Below are 16,364 nucleotides of genomic sequence, written 5' to 3'. Positions count from 1 at the left end.
AACGAGACAAACAAAAAAGAATATAAGTGAAAAATTTAACACAATAATTTACTTTTAAATTATAAAGTTACTAATTTGTGAAGCAAACTAGTCTCAAAATTCAGAAAACTCAAACACAAAATGCAAATTCACAAAATATCACAAAAAGCAAGATGGCCTCCAATAAGACACAATATTCATTGTTTTTTATTTTCGTAAATCAAAATTACTAAGCAGAACACAACCGAACACTTTAGCAAGACGATTAGAAGTGAAGTAAGGTGACTGCAATAAAGCAAATGATTATTTTTTTATTTTTGTGTAGAGTATGTCAAAAGTTGTTATTGTTTACATGTTAAGAATGTTATTTGTTTACATTTCTTATGTCATTTTTGACATTAGTCTGATTCTAGTACAAAAACAAAATACATGTTTTGTTGTAGTGATGCAGTCACCTTTTTAAGTTATTGTTTTTTTTTATTATTTCTCTTTCATTGTTGGTGAAATTTATTACATTTTAGTTTATTCTTATTCTACACAACAAAATACAACTCTGCTCAGCTGCCGACGTGTCAAAAGTTGAAAGTTTCTAAACTTTTAGCGGCAGTGTGTAATTTGTTAAATTAAAATACACTATTTCAACTTTTTTTGATAGAAGCCTATAACGCGATGCCGCGTACAACGTGTGTTGTGTACTTCCACCTTAATTCTGCTGCCAAAGATAACCTCAAAAATTTTTTAAACATTTCTGGTAGACCCACGAGACAAAAATTTTGTCCTCCGATCGTTTTATATAATGTTAATGTAAAGAAATTAGTTGACCATTTAAACGACAGAAAACTCAAGGTCGTTTACAAAATTGTCAACTCGTCCAAGAGCAAGAGTAAGATATACTTTGAAAATCTTTCTGCGCACTTGGAAATGATGGAAATTCTAAGGGCACAGAATATTAAATCGTATTCATTTAATCCTCCAGAATTAAGCAGAGTATCAGTAGTCTTACGAGGCTTATATCATTTGAGAGTGGTGTCTGAAATTAAAAGTGCTCTTGATGTGGAATTACCAAATACACTCGATAAGGTCAGTTAACTTATTACGCAGTTTTCTGCTAAAAATAATAATGACACCGGTTTATTTACTGGAACTAAAAAATGTAAATAAATTACACTACATCCTTAAGCTATAACTTGGGAATCATCCAAATTAAAGAAAAATGAGATTCAATGTTTTAGATGCCAACAATGGGGGTATTCTGCGCGAAATTATAACTCTAAGTTCAATTGTGTTAAATGTAATTTGTCCCATGAACCTGGTTCTTGTAGTATTAAAAAGGGAGAATCTTCTCCAATATGTGTTAATTGCAATGAGACTGGACATGCTGCTTATTATAGGGGATACCCAGCCTACAAAAAGCATTTAAAGCATAAAAAGGAATTATTGAGTAAGGCTAAAGAGATGAAGATGAAAATGCAATAATAGGTAGACTTCGTTTGCAAGTCTTTTTCACACAGAGCTCCAATCGTTAAGGAATTTTTTCTCAATCCGACTTGTGTTCTAGTCCCGACACTATCAATAATGTGTCACGGTCACATGTTTATTGGGGAGAATTTTAATTTCAGAAATACGAACTGGGGATTCGCCCCAGAGCTGGCAAAAAGAGCTGAAAAAGATTTTCCATCGGAACGGTAATAGAAGTTCGAATGAGTATCGTCTCTTAAGTGGTCAGATGAAACTCCTTAGGACAATTATTAAGGAAAAGGTCGATATTAATCAAGCAAAAGAGTTCAATCATAGGATAACAAAGATAAAGCCGAGTCCAAGAGCCTTCAAGGAAGTATTCAACATTGTTGGTAATAAGAACTCTAAGGGATTCTCGAAGCTGATTGCTGATGATGTATTATTTGACAAGGACGCTGATAAGGGACGTCAGTTCGAACAGCATTTCTCAAAAATGTACAGATTTGTTAATCCTGACACATCCATTTCACCGACATTTCCGAAGTTAGTAAAATTGTAGGTCTTTAAATTCTAAGAAATCTTCAGGAGCGGATAACCTGTCCAACTTTATAATAAAAAATTGCCCCCGTCAGCCATTAAAATGTTAGTTATTATTTGCAATAATTGTCTCAATAACCGATATTTTCCTAAGCTCTGGGAATATGAAAAAACCTAACAATTTTCGAATTGATAATGCGCGTCCTATCTCTATGCTATCAAACATTGGTAAATTGTTCGAGAGAATACATTTGTTAAGGATTGAAAAATCTCAAATTCAGAATGGAATACCGAATCAACAATTTGGTTTCAATCGAGGCCATTCATCTGTTGATGCATTAGTTCATTTACACAATGAAGTGATTTGCAACTTAAGGGACCAAAAATGTACCATTGCTATTTCTTTGGATATTGAAAAGGCTTTCGATAAAGCCTATCAGTTTGGCATCATTTATCTATCTTCTATATATATAAAAATGAATGTGTGTTTGTTTGTATGTTTGAACGTTATAGACTACTAAACGACTGAACCGATTTTCTTGAAATTTTCACAGCGTATTCCTGCATGTCTGGAATAGGTAATAGGCTACTTTTTGTTTCGAAATTTCAAGTGGGCGATGAGCCACGCCCACATTAAGAAAATATAAAATCAGTATATTTGAGATAATGTAACAGTTAGAGTCCTCAAATTTTGTCGGAGCCACTTTAGTGTCAATATGATCATTTAGGACAAAAAGTAGGCGGACTAGCGTTAGGGGGCGTGGTACCCCCCATATAAATTAAATACAAAAATTCGTTTATCTGGGAAACTAATAGAACTAAATTCTTAAAATTTAGCACGAAGAACTTTAACATCCATGTAAACATTTTGGGTAATAAATTGGCGGACTACCCATGAGGGGAGCGGCACCTCCCTTATTAATTAAAAACAAAAATTCGTTTATCTGGGAAACTAATAGAACTAAATTCTTAAAACTTTGCACGAAGAACTTTAATATTCATCTGAACATTTTTAAGGAAAAACCTTCATCTGGGGGGCTTGGAGCCCCCATATGAATAAAATAGAAAAATTCGTATATCTGAGAAACTATTACATGTAGAATCTTTAAATATTACATGAAGTACTTTGACATTAATGTGAACATTTAGGGAATAATTGGCGGACTTTAAATGGGGGACTTGGCTTGACTTCCCATATTAATTAAATACAAAAATTCGTTTATCTGGAAAACTAATAGAACTAGATTCTTAAAATTTTGCACAAATTATTTTAATATTCATCTGAATATTTTGGAGGCAAAAGGGCGGACTTTCATCCGGGGAGCATGAAGCCCCCACATGAATTAAATTCGTATATCTGAGAAACTATTAGAGCTAGAATCTTCAAATTTTACATGAAGAACTTTGACATTCATGTGAACATTTAGAGAATAACGGGCGGACTTTCAATGGGGCGCTTGGCACCACAAATATGAATTAAATACAAATTTTTCATAGATAGATAGAAATTGGCGAACTTGCAATAATTTGCTTGGCATCTCTCATATGTAACATATTGTTAATCTGGAAAACTATTATAGTTAGAATTTTTAAAATTGTTAAGTGGGTTTTTTATTTAATCAGTTTAAACGGCTAAACTGATTTTCTTTAAATTTTCACAATATCTTCCTGTATGTCTGGAAGGAGTTATAACTGCTTTTTATGTTGAAATTTCAAATGAGCGAGGTCCCACGTATAGAGTCCCCAAATTTTGTACAAGTAACTTTTGTTTAAATACAAATATTTTGGACAAAAATAGGGAGTTCAGCAAAAGCTGGCGTGGCACCTCCCATATGAAGTAAATACTAAAATCTCATTATTAAAATATGTATATCTAGAAAACTATAATAGCTAGAGTCCCCAATTTTGGTGCCTCTCGCGTGAAGTAATTACAAAAAATTGTATATTCTTATCTATATATATAAAAATGAATGTGTGTTTGTTTGTATGTTTGAACGTTAGAGTCCTCAAATTTTGTCGGAGGAACTTTAGTGTCAATATAATTATTTAGGACAAAAAGTAGGCGGACTATCATTCGGGTGCGTGGCACCTCCCATATAAATTAAATAAAAAAATACCTTTATCTTGGAAACTATTACAGTTAGAATCTTCAAATTTTGCACGAAAAACTTTAACTTCCATCTAAACATTTTGGGTAATAAATTGGCGGACTACCCATGAGGGGAGCGGCACCTCCTATATTAATTAAAGACAAAAATTCGTTTATCTGGAAAACTAATGGAACTAAATTCTTCAAATTTCGCATGAAGAACTTTAATATTCATCTGAACATTTTTAAGGAAAAAAGAGCGGACCTTCATCTGGGGGGCTTAGAGCCCCCACATGAATCAAATAGAAAAAATCGTATATCTGAGAAACTATTAGAGCTAGAATCTTCAAATATTACATGGAGAGCTTTGAAATTCATGTGAACATTTAGAGCTTAACGGGCGGACTTTCAATGGGTGGCTTGGCACAACATATATGAATTAAATACAAAATTTCGTGCATCTTGGAAACTCTTATATTTTTCAAATTTTTATAGATAGATAGAAATTGGCGATAGATAGAAACTGGCGAACTTGCAATAATTTGCTTGACATCTTTCACATGTAACATATAATAAATCTGGTATTTATTTATACATATTCCTTTTAGGGTAGCAAAGCACACTGGGTATAGCTAGTAAACTTATACAAATGAGATGTGACTCCTTTTTGATAAAAATGTTTGTAAGCTATTTTAAGGACAAAAAAGTTTTTGTTCAAATTAATGGTACCAAGTCTGACTTTGGTGATATTTTTAGTGATGTTCCACAGGGAGATATTTTAGCTCTATTACTATATAGTATTTTCGTGTACGATTTTCCCCACATCTACAATGACTCTAAGAGCATCATACACGCCGACGACTCCCTAATTTACGCCCATGACAGTGATCCACATATTGCACTTGCAAAGATTCGGGATCATCTTTTAGTGATTGATGAATACTACGGGAATTGGGATAAACACTTCGAAGTCGGAAGCAATTTGCTTTCGGAACGCTTCAGGGAAAGGTCCCCGAGTTGTGGTCAAGCGAAGTAAAACACTGAATCTCACGTTGAATGGCTCTGTTATCCCTTCCAGGGATTATTTGAAGTACCACGGAGTAACATTTAATAAACTTTTTAAATTTTATTTTCATAAAATTTCGAAACAAAAATTGGAATTTTGAACATGAGCTTCACCGATTTCGACAAAATTCGGTACATACAATCTTCTCATTCATACGAAATTTAAGTTCTCCAAAATTTCCAAAGTCGTTACAGTTTAGAGAGCATATTTCCTGTAGTTTAATATTACTAGTTTTTTAATATTATATGTAGTTTTAACATAAGGATAATTATACCAAAAAACTTCCTTTAGTCAAGGATATCTCAAATAAGGTATCTTCCATTTTCTGTATTCCTTCACCAAATATAGCTTATAGTGTTATAAGCAAACATAAAAAATCAGAGTAAGACAATGGGAGAATCTCGAGATAATCAGCTTTTAGTAAAATATTATTAGGTCTGGACAGTAATAAAACAACATTTGTAGACAAAACATTGTTGTAAATCATCTTTTATTCCTGTAAATGTGTATTTTACATAATATTACATATTTTTTTTATTTAATAAAACTTATCGAAATGTGATGATTTTTGTTTAACATTTTATGTGATAAATTAATATTTATTATAAGTATACATTTTATTTTAATTAATAAATAGAAATTAAACATTTCAAGTCTTTTTTCATTTAAATTACGTATTTTTTCTTAACTGTTTATATTTATACATATGTCAATACAATTAAACATGTAGAACATTTTATAGCTTTTTATAATTCATTTATGTATACAAATAAAAATAATAATAATATGTATTTAATTACATAGGTATACAATATTTTTTTAAATTTGTTTTACAAATTTTGGCTAGAATTTTTATAATATATTTAGTTTAATACAAAGTTTGTAACAAAAATTATATGTTTAGGACCTGATTATATAATAAATATTTATCAATGGTTTATAAAAAAAATTCATACTAAATTTTTTCTGTAAATCTTTGATAAATGTTTAAGAATAAGACCCTATTATTTATTAGAATTAGACGTCACTTTCTGAAACTTATATAAAAATAATTTTATTAATTATCTCCAGTTAGAATATGTTTTACTTTTTATTGCAAAGAACTGCTCTTAATAAATAAATTTTTCATTGGATGGGTATCTGATAGGAAGTAATTAACTGTTTCTGAATATACTATCTATATCTCTAACTGGTTTTCGCAAGTTTTTATTGGTCGAATTTAATAAACCTTTTATTTGTCAATTACAATTTATACTTTTAAATTAATTTACCGAGCAAAGAGATGATGACCATATCCAATTTTAGTAAACAGATCAGAGACTATGGTGGGAATAGAACCCATAGATAGACTAGCCCACAACCAAATAGCTTACAGGGGAATTCAATATTTTTTAAACAATTTATAGAAATGGTCTAGAGAATTTATTTCGAGTATTAGTCTTATTTTCTTTTGCAATAAATCTAGTTTTTAAAAAAATAATTGTTTACAAAATGGGAACAATATTTATTTAGTTTTTTAATAAGAAAAAATACAGTGGATGTATATCAACTAATGTCTTTTTTAATAATTTTTATCTTAAAATTATTTTTTGAGGATAGAGAAATAACCTTAAAAATATGCAGTGCAAACTAAAATATTAATGAACAACAACATTTTACAAATACAAATAATCTATAAATATGTATATAAGTGCTTTTATTTATTACTTAAAATATACGAAATATAAATATTACCTAATAATTAACAACTTTACAAACTTTGAAATAATCAACTTCATTTATCGTTATTTATTCCATAAAAAATAAGTAGAAAAGTGTATTAATACAGTGATCTATCTCATAAGCTCAGCTGAATACTTTTTTCGTAGAAGTTACAAAAACAACAGGCGAACTTTGGCAGATAGTTAAAAGTATAACAAAAGGAAAATTTTGACAGTAGAAAAGAACAAAAACAATTGCCTGTGTTTGTTGTAGATGTTTTTTGTTTTTACTTTTTATCGTAGTTTAATAACTTGTGATCTGAAGTGAGCGGTATTTTTGGGGTTTTAGGGATAGATAGAACCAAGGCGATTGATTTAGAACCAGTTTTGAGCTTAAAAATCTAATGATAACAATTTTTATCTAATATTAATCATTACTCTTTTTGTTGTTTTATTTAAATTAATGTAATTTGAACTTATTATTTTTGCACTTGGTATTTCTTGACCAAGTTTAAACCATCTGAAATCGCTGCATAAACTAGCAAAGAAAAAAAAATTGAGAAGACAACAGTAACTTTCGAAGATTCATTTTAATTTAATAGCTGATCTTTAAGCTGAAAACTGTATCTTAGTATAGTATGTACTGTATAAAAAATCTAAAATAAAATATGAATTTGTTTTTATTTGGTTCTACTATAAAGAAGTTATTATTAGTTATTATTTTTAAAATTATGGTTTTTATGTATGTATGTATTTTACAAAATTGCATTTTGTATACAAGTTCATGCTTTATACACCATTGTTAAATTTAATTTATTTTAAAATGTAAAATTAAACTAGATTTGTTCTTTAGCTAATTGTAATGGCACAGATGGATTAAGTAATAAATAATTTTTTTTATATCAATTGGTTTTTTTAATAACATATTAAATATTCTTGTCTTTTAATATCGTTTACATACAAACATATAAAGTATATTTTTTTAATTATGCAATTTAGTAGTGCAAGAGCAGGCAAAACAAACTTAAGCTTTAATTTTTAATTATAGACTAGATTTACGAATTTTTATTTAATAAACAAATTGCGTAAAAAAACAATATGTATGTAATTATAACGAAAACTCCGCTTTCAAAAACAAAATGGAAACTAATGTACATATCGCTCATTAACTATAAGACTGACATAACTCAAAAAAAAGACGTTTCGAAAATATTTTTATGACATTATACTGTTTCATAAACAACTTTTAAATAGTAATTGATAACTCTTTATTTCATTTTTTATATTTTGGAGTGTTTGGAAAAATAATTTTGGTAAATATGTTCTTCTTTTTTTTTGCAAGTATTAACAGCGAAAATAACTTTATATTTTCCAAAAGCCAGTTTTCAGTTTAAAGAACTAACATCAATACTGCTCAGATTAGTTAATCTAATAAAAATTTTATTATAATAATAATTTTATTTTCTGTTTTTGAGTTAAAGATGTTCGACTGAAGGTCTCCTTATATGACCTCAAACGAAGACTTTCTTATATGCATTAAATTATAGTTCATCTTACAAGTCTTCGACGGAAGATTTTTTAATAGGTCTTCAACGGAAGACAAAGCCTGTGTAAAATTGAAACGATTTCGCAATGCTGATGTAATAAAGATAAGAAAAGATAATTTTAAGAGTACAATTTTTGAAGAAATCAAAAAAAAAAGTCCTATTATTTACCCAATTTTACACTTTTAAATCGATTTCCGCCACAGGTTCCGGTTATCCGATTGGACTAAAATTTAACACCAGTTATTTTTAGACACTAATGAACAAAATAAGATCCATCTAAACAAAATCGATATTTTTCTGACACCTCTAGATGCACACTCGTGTCTGCAAAATAATGCCTTTTGTAAGGCATCGTTACTGCAATTTTTCCCGCTGCGGGTGATCTCAAGACGCATTAGATTAAATTTATTTTTAGATTAACTAATCTGATTGGTCTTTCATCCTTAACGCACTTAAAAGCACAAACTAATATTTAAACTGGAAAATGATTCTTAATTTATTCTATGTGAATAAATTCTTTGATATCAAATTGGAAAAGCTTTATTTTTATTTAATAATTCTATATTTGTTAATGTTTATTTTTATTTAACAAAATAATTTCGGGCAAATGTAAAAAATATCGTTGCAATCAAATCAAATTTATTTGCAACTGATGTTTTCAAAATTCGTAGAAAAAGTTTCAAATATTTTTAACTTTTTTATTATCCAAAAATTTGTTTGAGACTTAAAAAATGTTATGATCCTAATGTATTTAGAATATGTAAAATCTTAGGTTGTTTGCAAACGCACCAAGTCAATTTCAGAAAATTTCTCGAGGAGTCAATCAAATAATTTTAATTTTTTAAAAAATAAATTTAAATGTTTTTGTTACGAGTTATCCAAAATTTAATTATTTTTTTATAAAGTTTAATTTCAAATTTCGGTATTAGTTTGATGTAATGTATAAGATAAATGGATGTTTATTTTCATATACATATTTGTATTACTTTTCGACTAGTCATAGTCCTTTACTGAGTACTCTTTACACGCGTTTGCGTTGTAGTCTCGATTTTTGCAGCGTTTCTCATTGAAAGAAATTTTATTGAAAAGTAGGTATTTTTTCTATATTCAAATTTAATTTCCTGTAAAAAGTGGACTAAGCAAACATTTTATAAAATAATATTTAATAAAAATTATAATATAAACATTTGTTTGTACCTGCCCAGCAGTGTTATAAGTCACGAAATATTTGTTAATTTTGTTTTTAAAAACTGATGAGTATTTTGACACTAACAACATCCTTACTTAGATATAAACAACAATATGTGTATGTCCATAAATTACAGTCATTTCGAAGTCATTAGGTCCACCTGTAAGGACTATGAATGTGGGTTCTAAGATTGAGTGTTAATAGTTTACGTGTTCAGTTCTTTTCCTAGTGCAACATTTGTTCCAAAGGTGGCAAGTTGTTGTTGTGTTACGTAGCCATAAATTGTATTGTTGTTATTATTTGGTTGCAGTGATACATTTGTCGCTGAAACAAGAGTTGCGGCATTTTGCTGCAGGTTATCTTTATTGTATTCTGCGCTTGGAGATTCACGTATATCTGTAATGCATGGTGATGTGTGTAGTGATGACAAGATATTCGATGATACTTTTGTTGTTGGTATATTAACTCCATTCAATGAAGTTGTATTTATTGTTGTTGTATTTGAAACTGGTGAGTTTACGATGGCTTGCGATGTTGCATTATTAACATGTGATTCGTCTGGAGTTGCCAATTTACCTAAAGATTCTATACATGTATAGCCATTTATTGAAGTTGGCGGTTGCTGTTGCGAGAAAGATGGCTGAAACTAAATTGAAATAAAAAATACACATTAATATATATTTATTCCAGACAAGTTTTAACAAAAAATATATACATTAGGGTGGCCCAAAATGGAAGATTCTGATGTTCCAGGCGAAAATGACAAATTAGCTCATTCTAAGTTGCCAATTCATTCTCAGATTTGTTGTCCTGTAGCCAAAAGATCAAAACTGATCTCAGGTCAGCTAAGTTGGCTTCGAAATCAAATAAAATTTGATGTAGATTGAATTTGGAAAAGCCAAAAAAAACCCTTACAGTGAAATTTAATGAAATTTTGAGCAGACCCTCTCTGATTTTGTAATTACAAAGCTCTTAAAGGCAATGGTCTAAGTATTCTTTTGAGTAAAAAAATACAACAAAAACGTCCATTTTGAAAAAATAGGGAAAAATTAAGTGCCAAATATTGAAAAAATATTCTTAAGTTAAACAAGTTAGAGTGCTATATTCGGCTGAGCCGAATATTAAATACCCTCCACCAGCTACTTTTATATTAATACTTTTCTAATTGATCAAATATTTGTAGAAATAAGTTTTCTCATGTCTTAAATAGAAAAATCCCAAGATTTAAACAACTTAAATCTGTTACAATTCCAAGATTTATTGAACATTACAAACGCCATTTTCTTTTATATTTTTATAGCGCCCTAAGATAGGCTTTAGCTGTATTTAGTAATTTGCATGTATGAAAGATTTAAGAATTTTCAAATACATATATATGATTTTGTTCTAAACAAATTGATAATGCAACTAGTTAAATACGGTTAAAGTGCTTTTAGGGGCAGGACCTAGTATGGGAGATATGACCAATTATATACCGATCGTAAAAAATCTTTAAGCTAAATTTCTGTACATAAAAGCTATATTTCAGTAAAATTTTGTATATATATGGTAATTTAGTAATATGTAATGTGTGTTTAAGTGATTTTCTGAAGGGAACCTTGTATGGGATAGACATGGGTGCTATGAACCGATCGTGAAAAAATGTTGAAATAGAATTTTTGTATACAAAACTAATATTTGTGCCGAATTTTGTATCAATAGCTTTATTTGGTAATGAGTTTAAGAGATTTTCGTAAAAGGACCTTGTATGGGAGCTATGACCAATTATGTATATAAAGACAAAATTTCAAAATTCTATATCTATATCATTATTTGGTAATGAATATTGTGCATTTAAGTGATTTTCTGGAGGGGACCTAGAATGAAAGCTATGACCAAATATGGACCGATCGTAAAACAATTTTATAGTGTAATTTATGTATATAAGAGAAATATCTGTGCTAAATGTATGGATATCAATATTTGGTAATGAGCTATGAGCGTTTAAGTGATTTTCGGGAGTGAACCTTGCATGGGAGCTATGACCAGTTAAGGACAGATCGGAAAAAAGTTTCTCAGTAATATTTCTGTGCATATAAGCAATACTTGTACCAAATTTTATATGGATATCTTAATTTGATAATGAGTTGTGCGCGTTTAAGTGACTTTCGGGAGGGGACCTTGTATGAGAGCTATGACCAATTATGGACCGATCGGAAAAAACTTTCATAGTAATATTTCTGTATATAAGAGCAATACTTGTACCAAATTTTATATGGATATCTTCATTTACTAATGAGTTATGTGGATTTAAGTGATTTTCGGGAGTGGACCTTGTATGGGAGCTATGACCAATTATGGATCGATCCGAAAAAAATTAATAATAATATTTCTGTATGTGATAGCAATACTTGTACCAAATTTTATATGGATATCTTAATTATTATGTGTCCAATGTGTCCAATTATGGACCAATCCAGAAAATTTTTTCTCTGAAAGAATTCTATTGACATAAGATTTTAATTTGTAAAATTTCGTGAAGATTCAACATTCTGATGGAAGTTATTAACAAAAAACCCATTTTCCGGAAATATATACTTTTGTATGGAAGGTATATGAAATTGTGGACCGATTCTGGCAATTTTCAGCAGCAATCAAGCTCAAAATCGATTTTTTGAGTTGGGTCACCTGACATGAAATTGCCCATATATAAAATACATATATGGGTATATTGTTCACAAAATTGCAAAACTTTAAATGCCTAAAAACTCGAGCTAACTTTTTCAAATCCTTTGGGGATTTTGGTCTACTAATGGACTACTTTCATTTCCCTTTGGTCTCATTCGGGAAAGATTTTCTTGTTGCACAGTGTAATTGATGAAACGTCATTTGAAGCGCCTCTCGAATATCTTTCACATGATATCGAACGTCATTTGAAGCGCCTCTCGAATATCTTTCACATGATATCGAACTTTACATTATTCCTTTGCGAGAAACATTTAAAAATTAAAAACCCTTAAAAAAGGACGTATTGACCCAGGTATTCCATTTCTTAATCTTTACCAGCTTTGTGTTGGGTATGTTTAAATACAAACAAAATTTAAAAAAATTTGATTTTTTCTAATTTTTGTAAAAATTTGTATGGAAGTTAGATACAAAAATTTTTGTTAATTACGGAAAAACATATTTGCGTGAATTTGTTTCCTGATTTTTTTGAGAGATTTCTTCCACTTGTTTGCTATGAATTGTACATAGTTTAGTAAAGTAAAAAAGAAAAACTTACCAGTTGCTTAGCAGCACTTGGTTGAATATAACCATCATTGGTCATGGTTGGGAATGTTGAGTTGAAATGCGGCGCTGTTGAGACATTTCTATCGCTAGCATTTAAAATTGATGCCAACAATTGTGAATTGTGTGTTACATAACCATTGTATGGCTGTGAAGTAAAATTTTGAACATTTTCATTCTCCTTACTATTGATTTCATCATTATCTTCTTCCTCCCCCTCCTCCTCCTCTTCACAGCCAGATGCAGGTATCGTATTGTTACTGTCTATCGATGATAACCTTTTAATCTGGTGATGGTCATGATATGGGTGATTTGAATTCGTAGTTGAACTAGAATTGGAACTTAATTCTTCATTAGTTGTTTCTAGTGAAGGATGTTCACCTATTTGTTCTTCCTTCTGGTGATCATTGGAGCTGTTCGTCGAAGAAAGTGAGGATAATGCGTTCGAAGAACCGCTATGGAAATTTGTTATTAAATTATGATTTTCCTTGTGTCCATACGACACCAAACAATCATTACTACGAGATATATCCGAATGGAATTCTTTTTTCGTTGTTGATCCCAGTTCCGATCCATTGCGTGGGTTGTAATCAGGAACTAAGCCCACAGGTAAAACCACTTTAATATTTTTCATATTAATAATTTTGTTGCGAATCCAACAGGATATATAAGCAGCAAATATAAATACTATAATCAATGCCAAAGCGTATATTAAGGCCTCTGAAATGCCAGAGCAAGTAATAATTCGCTTATCATTAATCCAGGGAGAGGCAAAATAAAACTGGCGATTATCATTGTGGAAAATGGGCACAGTCTTGGCCTCAAAAAAGTTTTCATATTCATTAGCCTCCAATTGACAAAAGTCCTCGTCAATTGGAGCACCGGCCAATATAGCATCTTTATTCATAGCTACAATTTCCCGATCAACTTCCTCTTTTTCTCCTACATTGACTGCTCTTACCCTTAGCGTATATTCCTTCTTTGAATTTAAACAAGGATTATTAAAGCGGCAACTACGACCTCTAACAATAGACACCCGTTCATATACTGTATTACTGTTCTCGTCTTTCCACGTAAGAGCAACTACATAAAATATATGCCTTCCAGAGGGCAAATCTGGTTGATCCCAAGATATTACACCGTCTTTGGAACTATTAAGGTTGCGTGGTCCCGATGGAACTAAAAACATAATTAAAAATTTATGATGTAAAAACTATGCCGGCCAAATAATCAATTTTAAATCTTACTTCCGATGAGAGTGGTAAAGTTTATTCGCCTGCTGGGAACAGATTCTTCGATAGTGTGAGCAGTAACATAGACTTCGTAGTTTGAATAGCTACTGAGGCCAGTCAAGTTGTAGGATGTTTGATCAATAGATGTTGTATTTTTTTCAAATGTCTGATCAGGATATTTTCGCCTATAAATCAAGGAAAGATATTAAAATTATACATCGTAAAATACAAAATAAAATTCAATTTTTGGGGTGAGATTTACATTTTAATAATCGTCCTTTCATATTTTATTTGATTTTTCATAAACTATGAAAAATACAGAAGATATAGAGACACACAAGCAAAGTAATTTAAATAATGAATTTATCTCATCACATGATATTTTTTATAAATTTCAGTTTCGCACAAAAAGGTCATAAAAGGGTATTTGCAGATAAATGTAATTTTCATTGATATGATTAATGCGTATTATTATTATTTTTTACTTAAATGAGTTTGTAATAAAACAACCGAGAATTTATTGAAAACTCGATCATACGGAAATAAAGTAAAGATTTATGATTTTTTTGGTGTTATGGTGTAAAACTTACCAATAAATTGAATAGTGACTTAAAATTCCATTGTTTAAATCTGGCGGGCTCCAGTGAATTTCAGCCGATTTGCTTGTCACTTTGTTTTTTATATATCTTATATGTTTCGGTGGAGATGGTGCTAAAAATAGTTTGAAATATGGAAAATACAATGACAGGAATAATCAAGTAAGAGTACTATGTATATCCAGCTATGTATATTGAATCTTCTAAAACCTTCATCATAGTATTTTTTAACAAAATTTTTACATATTTTATAATTTTTTAAATTCCAATTTTTAATTTTTACAAAAATTTTCTTCTTTTCCTCGATATTATTTACTGATTTTAAATATCAAACTTCTCGAACTTGATTTCAGCAAACATCAAATATACGGACAGACGGACATAACAAAATCAATATCCGCTATCTATTAGGTTTCCAAATACATATGTATATTCTTTGTACAAATCACAAACGGAATAAGTTCTCACGAAGTTGAAGGGCATAAAAATATCTATTCCACTTACCCATTTGTTTGGTTCTAACACAATTCCTGTCACTAATGCGACCCTGCTTGCTCGAAGAATACATGAACATATTCAAACATACTTTGGTGTATGCCGGTAAATCGGAAATTGTATAATTTCGATACTCCTTTTCCTCTCTTAAAAGCTCGACAGTAATTTCAGATGTTACACACTTATCGTCTAAAGATGCTTGGCAATATGTCAAGTTATATCCTTTAAGTATGGAGGCACATACACTTCCGGAACTCCATTTAACTAAGACTGCACTTTCGTTAAGTGCATTAACCTCTAGTTCCATTTTCATAAGTTCGCTCGAAACATCACCTGAACATCTAGCCCATTGCATGCCTTTATTGTAGTGTGGATAATTGGCTGATATTGCCAAATTTAAACTGCGATCTTTCGGTTCTGTTGTGAAATTTGTAGCGTCTTTGTCTAAATACTTGTACGAAATTGGTCCCTACAAGGAAATTGCAATTGTTTTTTTTTATTATTTAAATCATTAAAAACATACAAAATATATTTTAGATAATAATACCAATCTATTGCATTTAACCTGGTTCAATTGATTTAGTTAGTACATATTATCCTTATTGTCTTAACACGTACAAATTAAATTTAATTATAATTTACAACTTTTCAAAGTTCTGAAATACGTACTATTAGGATATATAATTGTAAATTTCTAAAATACGATTCGATTTCATATGCAAACATATATGTATGTAGTTTGTCTTAAGTAAACTCTACATTTAAATGAAATATTCATTTCTATAACAAAAATGTCTAAAAATATGAATTCTGATATTATCCATGTTATATGCAATTCTACGATCAATTACAAATGCCTCTACTTACCCTGCATTGGTTTGGCAATTCAATTTTCGGTAGACACCAAAAAACTGTGTAATTCAATAATTCTGCAACATTTGGCGGTGGCCTCCAGGATAACGTGTAACTACTGTTGTGATAAACTTTTGCAATATTATTTTCATTGAGTTCGTAACGGGAACTTGCACTGCGATACACACGTATTACATTATGGTAAATGCTTTCGCCATTATCATTTGCGCTTTTGATAATAAACGTTTGCATACTTTCATTTTTCCATGCTAATGTTAAGGAAGATTCCTTTGTTTTAGTGCTAAGCCTGTTCGTATGAAACCAATACAATAGATACAAACCGTAATTAAATGTTTC

The 16,364-nt window shown here is 30.1% G+C and overlaps 2 protein-coding genes across 4 annotated transcripts in view; one reads left to right on the top strand and one right to left on the bottom strand.

Moving 5' to 3' along the window:
* The first annotated feature begins 642 nt into the window (after window positions 1-642).
* Window positions 643-16,364, top strand: part of LOC119599871 — a 65,133-nt gene continuing 49,411 nt past the window's right edge. Inside the window, exon 1 of the mRNA XM_037949794.1 lies at window positions 643-1,059. Within this exon, the coding sequence (XP_037805722.1) occupies window positions 649-1,059 (411 nt within the window). The 5' untranslated portion in view covers window positions 643-648. The remainder of the gene's footprint in view (window positions 1,060-16,364) is intronic.
* LOC119599839 (cytokine receptor-like) overlaps window positions 5,995-16,364 on the bottom strand; it is a 60,468-nt gene continuing 50,098 nt past the window's right edge. For 2 of the 3 annotated variants that reach the window (XM_037949749.1, XM_037949757.1), the window contains exons 9-14: window positions 16,023-16,314; window positions 15,165-15,624; window positions 14,655-14,775; window positions 14,080-14,249; window positions 12,828-14,011; window positions 5,995-10,211 (exon numbers count right to left, since the gene is read on the bottom strand). In XM_037949749.1, the coding sequence (XP_037805677.1) occupies window positions 9,771-10,211; window positions 12,828-14,011; window positions 14,080-14,249; window positions 14,655-14,775; window positions 15,165-15,624; window positions 16,023-16,314 (2,668 nt within the window). In that variant the 3' untranslated portion in view covers window positions 5,995-9,770. The remainder of the gene's footprint in view (window positions 10,212-12,827; window positions 14,012-14,079; window positions 14,250-14,654; window positions 14,776-15,164; window positions 15,625-16,022; window positions 16,315-16,364) is intronic. The other variant, XR_005231099.1, reaches the window with a different exon arrangement.

Source organism: Lucilia sericata, unplaced genomic scaffold (genome assembly GCF_015586225.1).
Source record: "Lucilia sericata isolate MDLA Ls3-8-SP2 unplaced genomic scaffold, ASM1558622v1 Contig000003F_arrow, whole genome shotgun sequence".
NCBI lineage: Eukaryota > Metazoa > Arthropoda > Insecta > Diptera > Calliphoridae > Lucilia > Lucilia sericata.
The sequence above is the reverse complement of the archived record's forward strand: the minus strand, read 5'-3'. Positions and strand labels throughout refer to the sequence as shown.